The 19,840-nt window shown below is 45.1% G+C and overlaps 1 protein-coding gene across 2 annotated transcripts in view; it reads right to left on the reverse strand.

Moving 5' to 3' along the window:
* Nucleotides 1–2,259: 2,259 nt before the first annotated feature.
* The window catches only part of LOC110530525 (dynamin-3), a 49,460-nt gene continuing 31,879 nt past the window's right edge, over nucleotides 2,260–19,840 (reverse strand). For both annotated transcript variants that reach the window (XM_036986181.1, XM_036986182.1), the window contains exons 15-21: nucleotides 19,722–19,835; nucleotides 13,818–13,927; nucleotides 13,270–13,384; nucleotides 10,965–11,141; nucleotides 6,368–6,594; nucleotides 5,889–6,071; nucleotides 2,260–4,043 (exon numbers count right to left, since the gene is read on the reverse strand). In XM_036986181.1, the coding sequence (XP_036842076.1) occupies nucleotides 3,998–4,043; nucleotides 5,889–6,071; nucleotides 6,368–6,594; nucleotides 10,965–11,141; nucleotides 13,270–13,384; nucleotides 13,818–13,927; nucleotides 19,722–19,835 (972 nt within the window). In that variant the 3' untranslated portion in view covers nucleotides 2,260–3,997. The remainder of the gene's footprint in view (nucleotides 4,044–5,888; nucleotides 6,072–6,367; nucleotides 6,595–10,964; nucleotides 11,142–13,269; nucleotides 13,385–13,817; nucleotides 13,928–19,721; nucleotides 19,836–19,840) is intronic.

Here is a 19,840-nt window from a genome sequence, read left to right on the forward strand (position 1 = left end):
GCTATGATGAAACTGGCTCTCATGAGGACAGCCACATGAAAGGAAGACCCAGAGTTACCTCTGTTGCAGAGAATAAGTTCATTAGAGTTAACTGCACCTCAGATTGCAGCCCAAATAAATGCTTCGCAGAGTTCATGTAACAGATACATCTCAGCATCAACTGTTCAAAGGAGACTGCGTGAATCAGGCCTAATGGTCGACTTTCTGTAAAAAAAAGAAAAAAAAAAAGAAGAGACTTACTTATTTTGTACATAATGTTGCTGCTACCAACTTTTATGACCGAAAACATCTTCTGGACATCAAGACTGCGATTACTCAAAACGGACTGGCAGAATCCTTTTTTTCCTTTAACGAGTCCGACGAGCCCGACTTGAATGATATACTGCTTCCGAGGGAACAGGCCCAGATCCCCGTAATTTGAAGAGAAGGCAGAGAAAAAGAAGCCAGAGGACGGGCTGCCTTCGGACAATTCGTAGGCGATCAAATAATCCCCCACTTCCTTCCATTCTAATAGCAAACGTGCAATCTTTTGAAAATAAAATCGATGACCTACGTGGAAGATTAAACTACCAAAACTGTAATAGCTTATGCTTCATGTCTGAACGACAACATTATCAACATACAGTTAGCTGGTTATACGCCGTATCGGCAGGACAGAACAGCGGCGTCTGGTAAGACAAGGGGAGGTGGACTATGTAATTTTGTAAATAACAGCTGATGCACGATATCCAAGGAAGTCTCGAGGTTTTGCTCGCCTGAGGTAGAGTATCTCATGATAAGCTGTACACCACACTATCTACCTAGAGAGTTTTCATCTGTATTTTTCAAGGCTGTCTCCATACCACAACAGACTGATTCTGACCGCACTGAATGAGCTGTATTCCGCAATAAGCAAACAGGAAAACGCTCACCCAGAGTAGCCGTGGACTTTAATGCAGGGAAACTTAAATCCGTCTCACCAAATGTCTATCAGCATGTTAAATGTGCAACCAAAGGGGAAAAAACTCTGGACCACCTTTACTCCACACACAGAGACGCATACAAAGCTCTCCTTCGCCCTCCATTTGGTAAATCTGAACATAATTCTATCCTCCTGATTCCTGCTTACAAGCAACAATTAAAGCAGGAAGCACCAGTGACTAGATCAATAAAAAAGTGGTCAGACGAAGCAGATGCTAAGCTACAGGACTGTTTTACTGCATACAATAGCTGAAGGATTGACAGAGGCATTGAGGGGAGTTAGAGGGACATAAATTACATTTTCTTACATTATGAATGCTAATACCCCTGGGCCAATGTACATTTGCAGCAGCACTACAACAGCTCAGCGACACAATGGTGGGGATTATCTGAGCAGGGCTTGGGTCATGGATAAGTCATTGTCTCAATGCAGCCTTGAAATGCGCGGACAGAGTCCAGGAACCAAGATGATTTGATAGACTCCATAATTCCTGTAGAGCATCTTCTGTTTCCAAAAAGTGTCAAAGTTATCTATAAAAGTTATGGCAGCAGAGCTACAGTAGTCTTTTAGCCAGGTGTGTAATGTCAGTAGCCTGCAGAATCTTTCACATCCGTGGCCCATTGATGGTACCGGCCCTGAAGTAATTGGCCGCTTTTTGGAATCATTCATACTTAGAATCAGTTCTTTAAAATCAATTTTCAGCAGTTCCGAGCTAGCCCTCCTAATGTCGTTTGACCCCACATGGACAAGTTGGAGCTTTCAGCAGAAAAATATGTATTCCGAGTTGCTTTATTTTCTCATTGTCTTTTAGAAAATAGCCCAGCTATGACAATAACAAAATTATTCTGTACATATTACAACTTTTTTTTAAACATAGTCTACTCTGTGTAGAACAGTACTTCATGTCAAAAGAAAAACAAAAGTGATGCAATGCAACTCAATGCTGATGAGGACGTGTTCATCTGCCTGATAATAAGTGACGGACTGGTTATGGCTAACCACCGCCATCTTCTGGGAAAATAAGTGTACTGTTCCTGTCTGTATAACTATCATTATAGATCATGGTGATGATGGCCTAATAAATTTACCACAATAAAATCAGTTGATTTTAGTTGAGTTTCATATCTGATTCATTTAAACAAACCTTCTGTCTTAGTATTATGTGCAGTGCAGTCTGTGAATGTCCTTTCAACAACGTGTATGTTCAGCTACTGTTTCCAGTGGAGGGGCTAATAGTTTAGCCTGCATGGGTTAATCAGATTACTATATTTTGAAGAGAAACATTTTGGACAAAGGGAAAGTGGGAGGGGAATAGTTTATTGAAGAGAGATACAGACACACAGAAAGAAAAGAACCACTGTTGCAATTCAATTCCCAATTAATCTAAATCCTCCTACATACAATATATTTTCATAACTATAGGAACCACATTGTTGATGTTCTGCTTGATATTGTATGATTTCCTTTTTATAATTAACTTTGGCAATACAGACTTGTAACTCATGCCACTATGGCGGTCTAATTGATCTATTTAGAGAAGTAGAGCGAGAGAACACTAGAGACATTGAGAGAACAAGCGCTAGATTGTAACAAGGTCATTATAGTCAACAGTCACCTCTGTATTATTAATACCTTGGTGTGTATGTATGTACTGCAGAACACAGTCTCAAAAGAGGACCACATACATACACAATAACAAACTGACAGAGAGCACTTTACACAAATCCACCTTAAGCTCTGGGCACAGTGGCTGACTGGACTCAGGACTGGGGAGGAAGAGGGAGAGGAGAAAAGGAGAGGACAGGGAGAGGAGGATATGTTTTACACAGTTCTGAAGTGGCATGTGATCAGTCATGAACACAGGGGAGGTTTGAATCCAACCTGAGGCAAAGGCTAAATGGAGAATGTCACTGTTCTCAGTCACACAGAGATATGTATCTTCCCATAATTGTTGCCGGTAATATCAGTGTATTTCTCTGTCTCTCTGTGTGTTGGGAATACTTCCTTCCATCTCGCCAGCCAGCCTCTGTGAGTTTGAGCTTAAAGGTGTGAGGAAGATTTCCACTTGACCAGTGATACAGTAGATACAGGCATACCATTTATTGAGGCTGTTTTGCTTTGAACAATGTCCTCAGCCTTGTTCTATGTGTATTGACTGCTACTACAACACAGGAACAAATCACACAGTAATCCAACATCAAATTAGTCCCAAGGGTCTTGATTTATTAACAGCTTACAACTCAAACATCAAACCAACGTGCAGACAGACAATACATGCACACGTGTTGGCACACTCTCACACACATATATATGCACAAATATATGCACACACTTACATTCACACACACGCACACACACTCCACTAAGACATATTCTTTCCTCTCTAAGAGAAGAACACCTAGCCAATAACCCACAGAAAGAAGGTGTTGTACAATATGTAATATATGATACTAAAACTAACTTGGCCCAGATAGGCCAATTAGACCCCCTCCCACACACACACACACACACACACACACACACACACACACACACACACACACACACATGCAATAAAAGCAACCTATGTGCCATGCTGCATTTTGGAATGGGTAGGGCAGTGCCACTGCTGAGCATAGATATGTAGAGAAGCAGCAAGTGGGGTCTAGGTGGAGGTGGGTGGAGGGTGAGGATGGGGTTCTAGGGACAGCAAGTTGGGTTCTAGGTAAGGGAGATGGAGGTTTTCTAGGGGCTGAAACTCAGTTGGAACTGGATCTGCTAAACAGACCTGGACCACAGGTGAGCACAAGCACACATACAGAAAGATACACCACAAGACAAGCACCATACTGTACATAGATACATGGACATCGATCGTCACCTGGCGTGAGGTCAGGGGTCAGGGACAGAGGGCAAAAGGTTCAATGTCTGCACTATGTAAAGGATAGACAGAAGAGGGGCTTGTGGAGGATAGGGGGAATGGGGTTGGTATGGGGACAGATGAGCGCTAGGGGATGAGCGCTAGGCCCTTAAGAGATCACAAGCTCTTTTGACTGCTTAAGATGGGGGGACATTTCTTGTTGGAGAAGGAGGAGGTCGCCGACTGGGGGCGGGGGAGGAAGGGAGGGTGGGAGGGCAGTAGTGTTTAGAGGATGAAGTATGACAGAGAGAGAGAGAGAGAGAGAGAGAGAAGAGAGTAGGAGAGTTGGAGAGAAGCAGAGAGTTAAGTTAGTTGAAAAAGGGTTAAAAACAGGCAATTAGCAATAGCATAAAGGACAGGTGTTAAAAGAGAAATAGTGACTTCAGAGAAAGAAACAGAGAAAAAGTGTCATCCTGAATTTGGAAGTGGTGTTGAGAAACACTTCAGCTGGTGGACTTCCTTGCTTCAGTAACCACAAACTACTGGAATGTGTTTGTGTGTTTTAGTTGAACGATACTGAACAAGAATATAAACGCAACATGCAACAATAAAAAAAAATGTATTTGGTATTTGTATTAAGGATCCCCATTAGCTGCTGCCAAGGCAGGGGTCCAGCAACATTAAGGCAGTTATACAATTTTAAAAACCTTACAATACATTCACAACTGACTTCACAACACATTAAGTGTGTGCCCTCAGGCCCCTACTCTACAGTTACAGCTCATATAAGGAAATCAGTCAATTTAAATAAATTCATTAGGCCCGAATCTATGGATTTCTCATGACTGGGCAGAGGTGCAGCCATGGATGGGTCTGGGAGGGCATAGGCCCATCCACTTGGGAGCCAGGCCCAGCCAATCAGAATGAGTTGTTCCCCACAAAAGGGCTTTATTGCAGACAGGAATACTCCTCAGTTTCATCAGCTGTCTGGGTGGCTGGTCTCAGAATATCCCGCAGGTGAAGAAACAGGATGTGGAGGTCCTGGGCTGGCGTGATTACACGTGGTCGTTGGACGTACTGCTAAAATCTCTAAAATGACGTTGGAGGCAGCTTATGATAGAGAAATGAACATTAAATTCTCTGGCAACAGCTCTGGTGGACATTCCTGCAGTCAGCATGTCAATTGCACACTCCCTCAACTTGAGACATCTGTGGCATTGTGTTGAGTGACAAAACTGTACATTTTAGAGTGGCCTCTTATTGTCCCCAGCACAAGGTGCACTTGTGTAATGATCATGCTGTTTAATCAGCTTATTGATATGCCACACCTGTCAGGTGGATGGATTATCTTGGTAAAGGAGAAATGCTCACTAACAGGGATGTAACAGAAATAAGCTTTTACACCTGCATTGCTTGCTGTTTGGGGTTTTAGGCTGGGTTTCTGTACAGCACTTTGAGATATCAGCTGATGTACGAAGGGCTATATAAATAAATTTGATTTGATTTGTACGTTTGGAACATTTCTGGGATCTTTTATTTCAGCTCATGAAACATGTGGCCACTTTACATGTTGCGTTTACATTTTTGTTCAGTATAATAACCCTTAAAATATTCCCCTTTAAATTAGACAGTGGAACTTCTATACATGATGTAGGGAGTTGAGTCAGGTTATATGGTCAGGAAAAACTGATCGTTACCACCAGTAATGGGTACCAAATAGTGTTCAGTGTATCTATCAGTTGAGGCTAGCAAAGGCAGGACTGCTCATAATAATGTCTGGAACGGAGCAAATGGAATGGCATCAAACACATAGAAACCATGTCTTTGATGTATTTGATACCGTCCCACTTATTATGCTCCAGCCATTACCACCAACCTGTCCTCCCCAATTAAGGTGCCGCCTACCTCCTGTGGTCTCTATGTATACATATCAGACCCTTTAATCTAAAGGCCAAAGCAATTTACAATGACTGCATACATTTTTAGTTTGTGATCCATGTGTGAATTAAACCCTTGCTTTTAGTACACACGATCATGCTCTGACCAACTGAACCATAAAGGAGCACATAGGCCCTGGGCTGGCCTCACCTGGGGATGCTGGGAGGGGCCCGGTTGGGGCGGCTGGGGACCTGGGGGCTATCAGCACTGTTGTTGAAGGGCCCCAGGGGTCCTGGGCGGTTAGGAGGGGGTGGAGCCCCTCGCCCCCCTCCGGGACTAGGGCGCTGGCCTGATGACATCCTCCTGGAACCAGTGGGGCTGGTTGGAGGAGACCTGGGGGGGTGGAGATATGGCCCTCAGTGACCTCTCGTATATGACATATTCTTGACATAACAGGTAAATTGACTTAACTATTTGTGATTTCCTTTTTTTATTTCGCAACACTATCCAAGTAAAAAATGTAATAATAATAATAACATAGTCTTCTTGGAAATCAGTGCAAACCTGGGTCTCCTGCTGGCCAATCCCAACATCTTCACCATTATTAGAACAAGAGTTGACTACACTACACTTAGATCAATGTCTAGGGTCTAGGGTAGTCCTTCTCAATGGACTACCAGGATGCCTACCTGTTGCCGCCTCCACTGCGCCAGTCGTTCACGGGCGGCGGCATGGGGGTGGAGATGGTGGTGGTGGAGATGTCTCCTATGATGGCCAGGGCCTCCTTCAGGGACTGGTGGGTCCTGAGGACCTCATCCCTCCTCTGGACCTGCTCCTGGGACTCATCCATCAGGGCACCCTGGTCCCCGGCTGAGTACAGCTGGGCCAGCAGCTCCGCGTTGATGAAGTCCTTCACCTGGTGGCAGGAGAGAGAATTGATGGATAAATCAATCACTCATTCAAATATGTTTATAAAGCCCTTATTACAACAATAATTGTCAGCTAGTGCTTTACGGAAACCCAAACTGTTTGATTTACCAATGCAGAAAGTCTGGAACCAATAGCACCCTGAACAGTTTCTACTTCCAAGCCATTAGACTGCTAAACTAGACTGCTAAATAGCTAATCAAATGGCTACCTGTACTATATGCATTGACTCACTTTACCCCTTTTCTATATGTACATACCTACCTCAATTACATAATACCCCTCCCTACACATCGACTCGTTACAGCTACTCCCTGTATATAGCCATGTCTATATAGCCATCAGGCTGCATCACATCCGGAGTCCCGTAGGGCGGTGCACAATTGGCCCAGCGGCGTCCGGGTTTGGCCGGTGTAGGCCATCATTGTAAATAAGCATTTGTTTTTAACTGATTTGCCTAGTGAACTAAAGGTTAAATAAAATAAAATAAAATATTACCTGGTACCGCTGAACATCAACTTGGTACTGGTACTCCCTGTATATAGCCACATTATTACCTGGTACTCCCTGTATATAGCCACATTATTACCTGGTACTCCCTGTATATAGCCACATTATTACCTGGTACTCCCTGTATATAGCCACATTATTACCTGGTACTCCCTGTATATAGCCACATTATTACCTGGTACTCCCTGTATATAGCCACATTATTACCTGGTACTCCCTGTATATAGCCACATTATTACCTGGTACTCCCTGTATATAGCCACATTATTACCTGGTACTCCCTGTATATAGCCACATTATTACCTGGTACTCCCTCTATATAGCCACATTATTACCTGGTACTCCCTGTATATAGCCACATTATTACCTGGTACTCCCTGTATATAGCCACATTATTACCTGGTACTCCCTGTATATAGCCACATTATTACCTGGTACTCCCTGTATATAGCCACATTATTACCTGGTACTCCCTGTATATAGCCACATTATTACCTGGTACTCCCTCTATATAGCCACATTATTACCTGGTACTCCCTGTATATAGCCACATTATTACCTGGTACTCCCTGTATATAGCCACATTATTACCTGGTACTCCCTGTATATAGCCACATTATTACCTGGTACTCCCTCTATATAGCCACATTATTACCTGGTACTCCCTGTATATAGCCACATTATTACCTGGTACTCCCTGTATATAGCCACATTATTACCTGGTACTCCCTGTATATAGCCACATTATTACCTGGTACTCCCTCTATATAGCCACATTATTACCTGGTACTCCCTGTATATAGCCACATTATTACCTGGTACTCCCTGTATATAGCCACATTATTACCTGGTACTCCCTGTATATAGCCACATTATTACCTGGTACTCCCTCTATATAGCCACATTATTACCTGGTACTCCCTGTATATAGCCACATTATTACCTGGTACTCCCTCTATATAGCCACATTATTACCTGGTACTCCCTGTATATAGCCACATTATTACCTGGTACTCCCTCTATATAGCCACATTATTACCTGGTACTCCCTGTATATAGCCACATTATTACCTGGTACTCCCTCTATATAGCCACATTATTACCTGGTACTCCCTGTATATAGCCACATTATTACCTGGTACTCCCTGTATATAGCCACATTATTACCTGGTACTCCCTCTATATAGCCACATTATTACCTGGTACTCCCTGTATATAGCCACATTATTACCTGGTACTCCCTGTATATAGCCACATTATTACCTGGTACTCCCTGTATATAGCCACATTATTACCTCGTACTACTGAACATCAACTTGGTACTGGTACTCCCTGTATAAAGCCACATTATTACCTGGTACTCCCTGTATATAGCCACATTATTACCTCGTACCGCTGAACATCAACTCGGTACTGGTACTCCCTGTATATAGCCACATTATTACCTTGTACCGCTGAACATCAACTCGGTACTGGTACTCCCTGTATATAGCCACATTATTACCTTGTACCGCTGAACATCAACTCGGTACTGGTACTCCCTGTATATAGCCACATTATTACCTGGTACTCCCTCTATATAGCCACATTATTACCTGGTACTCCCTGTATATAGCCACATTATTACCTCGTTCCGCTGAACATCAACTTGGTACTGGTACTCCCTCTATATAGCCACATTATTACCTGGTACTCCCTGTATATAGCCACATTATTACCTCGTACCGCTGAACATCAACTTGGTACTGGTACTCCCTCTATATAGCCACATTATTACCTGGTACTCCCTGTATATAGCCACATTATTACCTTGTACCGCTGAACATCAACTTGGTACTGGTACTCCCTCTATATAGCCACATTATTACCTGGTACTCCCTGTATATAGCCACATTATTACCTCGTACCGCTGAACATCAACTTGGTACTGGTACTCCCTGTATATAGCCACATTATTAACTGGTACTCCCTGTATATAGCCACATTATTACCTTGTACCGCTGAACATCAACTCGGTGCTGGTACTCCCTGTTTATAGCCACATTATTACCTCGTACCGCTGAACATCAACTTGGTACTGGTACTCCCTGTATATAGCCACATTATTACCTCATACCGCTGAACATCAACTCGGTACTGGTACTCCCTGTATATAGCCACATTATTACCTCGTACCGCTGAACATCAACTCGGTACTGGTACTCCCTGTATATAGCCACATTATTACCTGGTACTCCCTGTATATAGCCACATTATTACCTCGTACCGCTGAACATCAACTCGGTACTGGTACTCCCTCTATATAGCCACATTATTACCTGGTACTCCCTGTATATAGCCACATTATTACCTTGTACCGCTGAACATCAACTTGGTACTGGTACTCCCTGTATATAGCCACATTATTACCTTGTACCGCTGAACATCAACTTGGTACTGGTACTCCCTCTATATAGCCACATTATTACCTCGTACCGCTGAACATCAACTCGGTACTGGTACTCCCTCTATATAGCCACATTATTACCTCGTACCGCTGAACATCAACTCGGTACTGGTACTCCCTATATATAGCCACATTATTACCTTGTACCGCTGAACATCAACTTGGTACTGGTACTCCCTGTATATAGCCACATTATTACCTTGTACCGCTGAACATCAACTCGGTACTGGTACTCCCTGTATATAGCCACATTATTACCTTGTACCGCTGAACATCAACTTGGTACTGGTACTCCCTCTATATAGCCACATTATTACCTCGTACCGCTGAACATCAACTTGGTACTGGTACTCCCTCTATATAGCCACATTATTAGCTTGTACCGCTGAACATCAACTCGGTACTGGTACTCCCTGTATAGAGCCATGTTATTACCTGGTACTCCCTGTATAGAGCCATGTTATTACCTGGTACTCCCTGTATAGAGCCATGTTTTTACCTGGTACTCCCTGTATAGAGCCATGTTATTACCTGGTACTCCCTGTATAGGGCCATGTTATTACCTGGTACTCCCTGTATAGAGCCATGTTATTACATGGTACTCCCTGTATAGAGCCATGTTATTACCTGGTACTCTCAGTATAGAGCCATATTATTACCTGGTACTCCCTGTATAGAGCCATGTTATTACCTGGTACTCTCAGTATAGAGCCATGTTATTACCTGGTACTCCCTGTATAGAGCCATGTTATTACCTGGTACTCCCTGTATAGAGCCATGTTATTACCTGGTACTCCCTGTATAGAGCCATGTTATTACCTGGTACTCCCTGTATAGAGCCATGTTATTACCTGGTACTCTCAGTATAGAGCCATGTTATTACCTGGTACTCTCAGTATATAGCCATGTTATTACCTGGTACTCCCTGTATAGAGCCATGTTATTACCTGGTACTCTCAGTATATAGCCATGTTATTACCTGGTACTCTCAGTATATAGCCATGTTATTACCTGGTACTCTCAGTATATAGCCATGTTATTACCTGGTACTCCCTGTATAGAGCCATGTTATTACCTGGTACTCCCTGTGTAGAGCCATGTTATTACCTGGTACTCTCTGTATATAGCCATCATATTACCTCGTACTTTCCTGTATATAACCATGTTATTATCTGGTACTTCCTGTATATATTTAACTTTCCATCGGTCTACAACTTTTGTTTATGTGACAAATAAAATCTGATTTGATTTAGCTTGCCTAGCACAAAGAAACCATTAGAATAATCTAAAAAGTTGCACACCAGTCAGGCTCAATTTGACGCTGAAGGTATTTTAAAGATTTCAACTACCATTTGAACCCAGTTCTGATAGCACTACGCCAGCGTGAAGCAGAGGTCTCTTACGTTGCTGATCATGAGGTGCATAATGGTCTTGGGCATGAGGTCGCGGATGCACTTGTTGACGATGGCCATGTAGGAGTCGACTAGGTTGCGGATGGTTTCCACTTTTCGCTCCAGCTGAGGGTCCATGGAAAAGTTGTCCTGGGACGAGGACGAGGAGCCGCCGCCCTCACTCTCCACCTGGAGGAAAAGGGCTTTTAGTTTTAACACACCTGTATTTAGCAATACAGAGCTAGTGGCTTGCATCTTTAGATGCAGAAAAATTGTGTTTATCAATGACAAATAATAATAACTTTATTTGTAGTGCGCTTTTCATTACAAACGGAAATCACAAAGCTCTGTACATCAGAAACAACCATAGCACAGACTTTTAAAAAGGGCTAAAATCTTTTAACAAAAACGAGTTACAAGTACAAATAGCATATCAACAAAATGTAGCCTACAGCTATTGTGACTAGTTACATCATCTTCACACTTACATCAATCTTCAGGGAGAAAGACAGAGAGGATGGAGAGATTAAAGTGATATGATGAGTCACTTGGGAAGTGATAGGAGAGATATGACTTTTTTAAATTGTAAAAACATACAGTACCAGTCAAAGGTTTGGACACACCTACTCATTCAAGTGTATTTCTTTATTTGTACTATTTTCTACATTGTAGAATAATATTAAAGACATCAAAACACACATGTAATCATGTAGTAACCAAAAAAGTGTTAAACAAATCTAAATGTATTTTATATTTGAGAAACTTCAAAGTAGCCAATCTTTGCCTTGATGACAGCTTTGCACACTCTTGGCATTCTCTCAACCAGCTTCATGAGGTAGTCAGCTGGAATGCATTTCAATTAACAGGTGTGCCTTATTAAAAGTAAATTTGTGGAATTTCTTTCCTTCTTAATGGATATGACCCATCAGTTGTGTTGTGACAAGGTAGGGTTGGTATACAGAAGATAGCCCTATTTGGTAAAATACCAAGTCCATATTATGGCAAGAACAGCTCAAATAAGCAAAGAGAAACGACAGTCCATCATTACTTTAAGACATGAAGGTCAGTCAACACAGAACATTTCTAGAAATGTGAAAGTCGCAAAAAACCATCAAGCGCTATGATGAAACTGGCTCTCATGAGGACCACCACAGGAAAGGAAAACCCAGTTACCTCTGGTGCAGAGAAGTTCATTAGTTACCAGCCACAGAAACTGAAGCCCAAATAAATGCTTCAGAGTTCAAGTAACAGACACATCTCAACATCAACTTTTCAGAGGAGACTGACTGTGTGAATCAGGCCTTCATGGTTGAATTGCTGCAAAGAAACCCCTATTAAAGGACACCAATAATAAGATGAGACTTGCTTGGGCCAAGAAACATGAGCAATGGACATTAGACCGGTGGAAATATGGTGTGGGGTGTGGGGGTGCTTTGCTGGGGACATTGTCAGTGATTTATTTAGAATTTCAGGCACACTTAACCAGCATGGCTACCACAGCATTCTGCATCGATACACCATCCCATCTGGTTTGCGCTTAGTGGAACTATCATATGGTTTTCAACAAAACAAGGACCCAACACACCCCCAGGCTGTGTAAGGACTATTTTATTTGACCAAGAAGGAGAGTGATGGAGTGCTGCATCAGATGACCTGGCCTCCACAATCACCTGACCATTGAGATGGTTTGGGATGAGTTGGAGCCAACAAGTACTCAGCATATGTGGGAACTCTGTTGGAAAAGCATTCCAGGTGAAGCTGGTTGAGAGAATGCCAAGAGTCTGCAAAGCTGTCATCAAGGCAAAGGGTGGCTACTTTGAAGAATCTCAAATATAACATTTATTTTCATTTGTTGAACACTTTTTTGGTTATTACATGATTCCATTCTTCACTATTCTTCTACAATGTGGAAAATAGTAAATATAAAGAAAAACCCTAGAATGAGTAGGTGTGTCCAAACGTTTGACTGGTACTGTATACTGGATTATACATTCAAAATGCATATTTAGCAATGTACATTACCATGCAAGCACACAGGTTTAAGAAAAATTCATAAATAATAAGAATAGATATGACAGAAGTGCAACATGGGAAGGGAGTGAGGGGTAGTCATGGGTAATACGTAAGATGTGGTGGACAGGAGTTACAGTGAGTCAGTGACTAATATCGGGTGATGCCACAGGAAGTGGTCACAGTGTTGGGCACCAGGGTCGAGGTCAATTCCATTTAGATTCAGCCAATTCGGCTGGCTTTGTGAATAGACTGAATGGAAATGGAATTGTCCCCAACGCTGGTGGCCCGTGCAGCAGTCACTCACATTGGAAGATCTTTCGGGGTAGACCCCAGCGCGTAGGAGAGAAGCCCTCCAACTGTCCACCTCATCCTGAGTGTCACAGGCCAGCTCCAGGAAACGGTTGTCCTTGTACACGTTCCTGTCGGACCACAACACAGGGGAGGGGAGGAGGAAGTTAGATACACTGCTTCCGGGTCCCCTTAGGGGTCAAGGCAGGGGGTGGCAGGCCCATCTAGTTAAATAAAGCCTAGGAAGAGAAGAAACCCACCAGCCACATTGGTTTCTGTCTTCCTGTACAGTTTGTGTTATTAGAAGTAGTGGTACCAAAGTAGGAATATTTAAAGTAAAAGTACACTTAGAAAAAAAGGTGCTATCTACAGTAGAACCTAAAAGGGTTCTTCGGCTGTCCGCATAGGTGAACTCTTTGAATAACAATTTTTGGTTCCAGGTAGAACCCTTATGGGTTTCACAGAGGGTTCTACTTGGAAAACAGACAGAGTTCTACATGGAACCAAAAAGGTTCCCCTAAGGGCACAGCTGAATAACCCTTGTGTACCGCTACAATTCCAGACCTCTGCTCGGTGTTGAAGATGGCGAAGGCGTGCTTGCTGGACATAAAGCCTTTCTCCACGTCTCGCACCTTCAGGTTGTCAAGAGGGAGCATGTATTTCTTCTCCTTCTCCTGAGAAACACATGCAGAAAGGAAGAGGCCATCAGGTTTGACAATAGAAACAAGCAAATGCAAAGAACCATAGCATGGAAATGCATACTTCTTTTCTGATTACTGTCTGATCTCTGTGTGTCAAATGATGTATATTTTTTGGTTCGATTTTTAATCAAGAGGTTGGCTTAATTGGGCGACGATCCAGGGAAAAGAGAGAGAAGGGGAATGTGGAGACAAGGGTAAGGAGAGGGAGAATTTAGGGGGAGAGCAGGGGAGAGGAGAGAGGGTGGGGGAGCACAGAGGGGGAGATAGAGGGGAGGTGGAAAAAGGGAAGAATAATGAGAGTGAGAGGTAGAGCGGGGCAGGAGAGGGAGGGTAAAGGAGAGAGAAAGAGAAAGCCTACATGTGGAAGTCATTAGTGTGTTGGTCAAGACACAGTCGTTCTCCATGGTACATCTGTAAGGGAGGGGGACCTGGGGCTGGAGGAAACCTTCTGGCTATGGGATGAGGGAGGGGGGGGGGGCCTGGGGCTGGAGGAAACCTTCTGGCTATGGGATGAGGGAGGGGGGGGGGGGGGGCTGGGGCTGGGGCTGGAGGAAACCTAGCTACGGGAGGTGGAGCTGGGGCTGGAGGAAACCTGGCTACGGGAGAGGGAGCTGGGGCTGGAGGAAACCTGGCTACGCGAGAGGGAGCTGGGGCTGGAGGAAACCTTCTGGCTACGGGAGAGGGAGCTGGTGCTGGAGGAAACCTTCTGGCTACGGGAGAGGGAGCTGGGGCTGGAGGAAACCTTATGGCTACGGGAGAGGGAGCTGGTGCTGGAGGAAACCTTCTGGCTACGGGAGGGGGAGCTGGGGCTGGAGGAAACCTGGCTATGGGAGAGGGAGCTGGGGCTGGAGGAAACCTTCTGGCTACGGGAGAGGGAGCTGGTGCTGGAGGAAACCTTCTGGCTACGGGAGAGGGAGCTGGTGCTGGAGGAAACCTTCTGGCTACGGAAGGGGGAGCTGGTGCTGGAGGAGACCTTCTGGCTACGGGAGGGGGAGCTGGTGCTGGAGGAAACCTTTTGGCTACGGGAGGGGGAGCTGGTGCTGGAGGAAACCTTCTGGCTACGGGAGGGGGAGCTGGTGCTGGAGGAGACCTGCTGGCTACGGGAGGGGGAGCTGGTGCTGGAGGAAACCTTTTGGCTACAGGAGGGGGAGCTGGTGCTGGAGGAGACCTTCTGGCTACGGGAGGGGGAGCTGGGGCTGGAGGAAACGTTTTGTCTACGGGAGAGGGAGCTGGTGCTGGAGGAAACCTTCTGGCTACGGGAGGGGGAGCAGGGCCTTGAGGAAACCTTTTGGCTATGGGAGGGGGAGCTGGGCTGGAGGAAACCTTCTGGCTACGGGAGGGGGAGCTGGGGCTGGAGGAAACCTTTTGGCTACGGGAGGGGGAGCTGGTGCTGGAGGAAACCTTCTGGATATGGGAGGGGGAGCTGGGGCTGGAGGAAACATTCTTGCTACGGGAGGGAGAGCTGGGCTGGAGGAAACCTTCTTGCTACGGGAGGGAGAGCTGGGCTGGAGGAAACCTTCTTGCTACGGGAGGGGGAGCTGGGCTGGAGGAAACGTTTTGTCTACGGGAGAGGGAGCTGGTGCTGGAGGAAACCTTCTGGCTACGGGAGGGGGAGCTGGGGCTTGAGGAAACCTTTTGGCTACGGGAGGGGGAGCTGGGCTGGAGGAAACCTTCTGGCTACGGGAGGGGGAGCTGGGGCTGGAGGAAACCTTTTGGCTATGGGAGGGGGAGCTGGGCTGGAGGAAACCTTCTGGATATGGGAGGGGGAGCTGGGGCTGGAGGAAACCTTCTGGCTACGGGAGGGGAGCTGGTGCTGGAGGAAACCTTCTTGCTACGGGAGGGGGAGCTGGGCTGGAAGAAACCTTCTTGCTACGGGAGGTGGAGCTGGGCTGGAGGAAACCTTGCTATGGGAGGTGGAGCTGGGCTGGAGGAAACCTTCTGGCTACGGGAGGGGGAGCTGGGGCTTGAGGAAACCTTTTGGCTACGGGAGAGGGAGCTGGGCTGGAGGAAACATTCTTGCTACGGGAGGGAGAGCTGGGCTGGAGGAAACCTTCTTGCTACGGGAGGGAGAGCTGGGCTGGAGGAAACCTTCTTGCTACGGGAGGGAGAGCTGGGCTGGAGGAAACCTTCTTGCTACGGGAGGTGGAGCTGGGCTGGAAGAAACCTTCTGGCTATGGAAACACAGATGTGGAGAAACACAGGGGACTCAGGGGACTCTGCGGTGTGTATGTGAACATGGACATCAGAAGAAACAGAGGGCTGCTTGTCTGGATAACACTGAGCATGACACAGTTTTAAAGGTGGGTGCAACAAGTCAAGATGGAGAGTAAAAAGTAATGTAAAATTCTCCATAACTCAATCCATCCATCTCTCCATCACTCAATCCATCCATCTCTCCATCACTCAATCCATCCATCTCTCCATCCTCGCCATCTCAATTCTTCACACTCACATTCTCTCTCTTTCTCTCTTTCTCTCTATTAACCCTCCCCCTCTTATTTCTTCAATATTTTTTCTTTCCATTCCAGAGGGGCCCACTTCCTGCCTGATTTGTCGGGTAAGGAGGTTGAGAAAGGGATAGAGAGAGAGGGAGAGGTAGAGAGAGAGTGAGAAAAGGAGAGAGAGGGGGGGAGAGATTAAATGACAGCCTGGTGTTGACTTAACATCTGCTACCGCTTAACAGTACAGAGAGACAGAGAGAAGGAGGGAAGGAGGGAGAGAAGGAGGGAAGGAGAGAAGGAGGGAAGGAGGGAGGGAGAGAAGGAGGCAAGGGGGGCAGGAGGGAAGGAGAGAAGGAGAGGAGGGAAGGAGGGAGGGAGAGGAAGAACTTCCAGAGTGAAGTTAAGAAAGAGAGGGAGACCTGAAGAAGAAACAAAATGAAGGATTTAGAAAACTGGAACAACAGAGGTGCCCAGATCTGACCGCTGCAGAGCCATGGTAGGGTATTACTAGACAAAACAATGGGAGTAGAAAATGAGAAATGAAAAATACACTTTGCAGACCTCTCTAGTTTGTATTCCCCAAGGGGTCACTCCAACCCATATATGGCCACATGGGTCCCTCCCTCTTCCTCACTCTCTTTCCCTCCCTTTCTCTTTCCCTCTCTCTTTTTTGTAATATCCCCTCCCAGAGTGCTTAGCCAGTCTGTCCCGGTCGGTCATCTGAGTGAATGTGCCACGTCAAGCCTGGATACTCTGCCTGGCCGGCATGACCCAAACGGACCGCGATGGGAGCGACACACAGAAACACAATAAACCTAACGAGAGAGGGGGAGAAGAGGTTACGCAGACTGGTGAAAAGAAAACAGTGATTTTGGGGACCGGGTGGGGGTTCCCTACTTCTTGATGCCAAAATGGAGGAGGATGAGGGAGGAAGGCAAAGAGCAGCAACCGTGCAGCCCTACTGCCTATGGAATGGCCTGACACTCTGAGTCTGTCTGTCCGGCTCCGTCCTCCCAGTGTTCAGACTACCTGTTCATTGTCATACTGGTGTACAGTAGTCTGCACATTGGTTAGACTGGGCAGGGAAGCACTTCTCTTCTCTTTGGGGAAACATTGGCTTTCAAGGAGTGGGTTTGATTAGCCACACTCCACCATGGAGCATCTTCCAGAGCTGCCTGCTCGTCTCTGCTTCCTCCTTCACTGTGTGTGTTAGCTATCGGTTCTCACTAGGGCATCCTATTTGTACTTTGTGGCTGTTGTAACTGCATTTTTTTTAAACACTTATTTTATTTATGCAACACATGTATAACATCAGTTTCCTGAAGAAAATGCCTATGCTATAACAAAGTTGTTTTTTCATAGTCAGGTCTAGACCAATGTGCTGTAATGTCTTTGATGCTAAATGTACAGAACAACAGTAATATAAATGTATAGGCTCCCTTGCACAAAGAATTCAGCCCTGATTGGCTCCGGTGCAGTAAAGGGAGGAGCAGCAGCGGCTCCATAGAATCAGACACAGAACAGTGGTCAACCCATCCATCAACTCCTACTTCAAATACAAACACATACTTCTAGTACTTCATTGGGGTTGGGCAGTTACAGTAACTATGTTGCCTAAATATACAATCAAACTCATAGTGATTAAATATAATAGTAAATCATTTCATTCTGTGATCAAACTATTGTGTGAAAGATGATTGCCCAGGGTGTGCAAGCAGAAATCAGCGAGAAATATTACTTCACTGATGATATAATAAACCAGCTAGGGGAGTGGCCTGGTGGTTTGGTGGGGTTAGTAGATGGCGGTGTTGAGAGGATGTATAGGAATCAGTGGTATTGTTGGGGTTGTATACTGTATAGAGATTGGAATTAGTGGTGGGTGTAGTATGCTTGCTAGGATTAGCAATGGTGTTGGGAATGCTTTTACTGCACTGTTAGGGTGGTATTTCAGAGGCTGTGGGTTGGTATTGTTGATAGATGGTTTGCATAATGAAGGGGTATTTTACTGTACTGTTAGGGTGGTATTTCAGAGGCTGTGGGTTGGCATTGCTGATAGATGGTTTGGATATTGAAGGGGTGTTGGGTTCAGAAACAGAGAGGGAAGAATATTGTCATTTAATAGGGGATTTCTCCCCACTGAATCATTGGAGGCTGATGTTTGGATTAAAAACTTGCCAAGAATGTGTGCTGTTCCAGAGAAACTGCCAACTGCACCAAGAAAGAGGCGGGGGAGGGGGGAGGGGGGTGGGGGGGGCAGAGCTAGAGAGTGTGTGTGTGTCTAATCAAGTGTGTTTGTGTGTGTGTGTGTGTGTGTGTGTGTGTGTGTGTGTGTGTGTGTGTGTGTGTGTGGAATAAATATACAGTAAAACGCACAAGGAAAGTAAAGAAATGCTTGGTTGAATGTCAGAACTGCTTGAGAGTCAATGCAACATGAGAATGTCTACGATCCACCAAGTTAATGTCTATACCTATTAATAATCAAATAATGCCTTATAAAGCCAACACATTACCATTTTTGTGTAAATGTGTGTGTTTGTATAATGTGTGTGAGTATGTGTGACCAGTGGTTTGATTTGGGATTGTTCCAATTGTGCAAAAGAAAACCAAATTCCTTAACTCCCAATGGAGTGAGAGAGGAGAGGTGGAGAGAGAGAAAGAGAGACAGAAAGAAAAGATGGGGAAACTTAAAGACAGACAAAGTGGGCGAGACAGCTGATAGGGTCACAAACAGTCCACATAGTTTAATCCTCTCTATGTTCAGAATGTGGTCAATACACAGCCATATTCAATGGACAGGACTCAAAAATATTTTATATCCTCTTCCCGCTCTCTCTTTCTATGACCTATGGATGTCATCTGCTGACCAGTGCATGGATTGGCTGACTCCGGGAGTTGCCGTGTGTCTGCCTGTCTACACTTGCTGTGCAGAACTTCCTGGAACCTGTACAGCAGGCACAGACAGGCAGACAGACACCAGCCCACCAAGCTATGATGAACGCAACATTCAGTCAATCAAGGAGCACCCTGCATCTCAAGGGGAGGGGAAACCCCACTGAAGAGCCAATGGGGAACCACCGTTGAGTTGTGATTCAGTGAGTAGTCAGAAGGTATGATTTATAAAATGTCCTCTACAGATATATCAAACAAAAGACTCTTATGACAGTGGAATATTCTACCATTTGTTTACCCTGTCCTCCCTTCTGCCAGACATTAACCAGAAATTATGTTCCAATCCACCAACACCAGAAATCTAGCCATAAACTGCATCAAACTTACTGTGTTTGACTACCGTACTAACCCACCCTGAAGAGGGTTGACTAACTCACCTCATCATCCTTAAACCAGGACAGGCTCTCAGCGGTCAGGACAAACCAGTACTCCTTGGCCCCACCTTTAATGATGCTGATGTTGTTGATGGTTAGCCAGCCCTTACGGATGACCTGTA

The sequence above is a fragment of the Oncorhynchus mykiss genome, chromosome 8 (assembly GCF_013265735.2).
Source record: "Oncorhynchus mykiss isolate Arlee chromosome 8, USDA_OmykA_1.1, whole genome shotgun sequence".
Classification (NCBI taxonomy): Eukaryota; Metazoa; Chordata; class Actinopteri; order Salmoniformes; family Salmonidae; genus Oncorhynchus; species Oncorhynchus mykiss.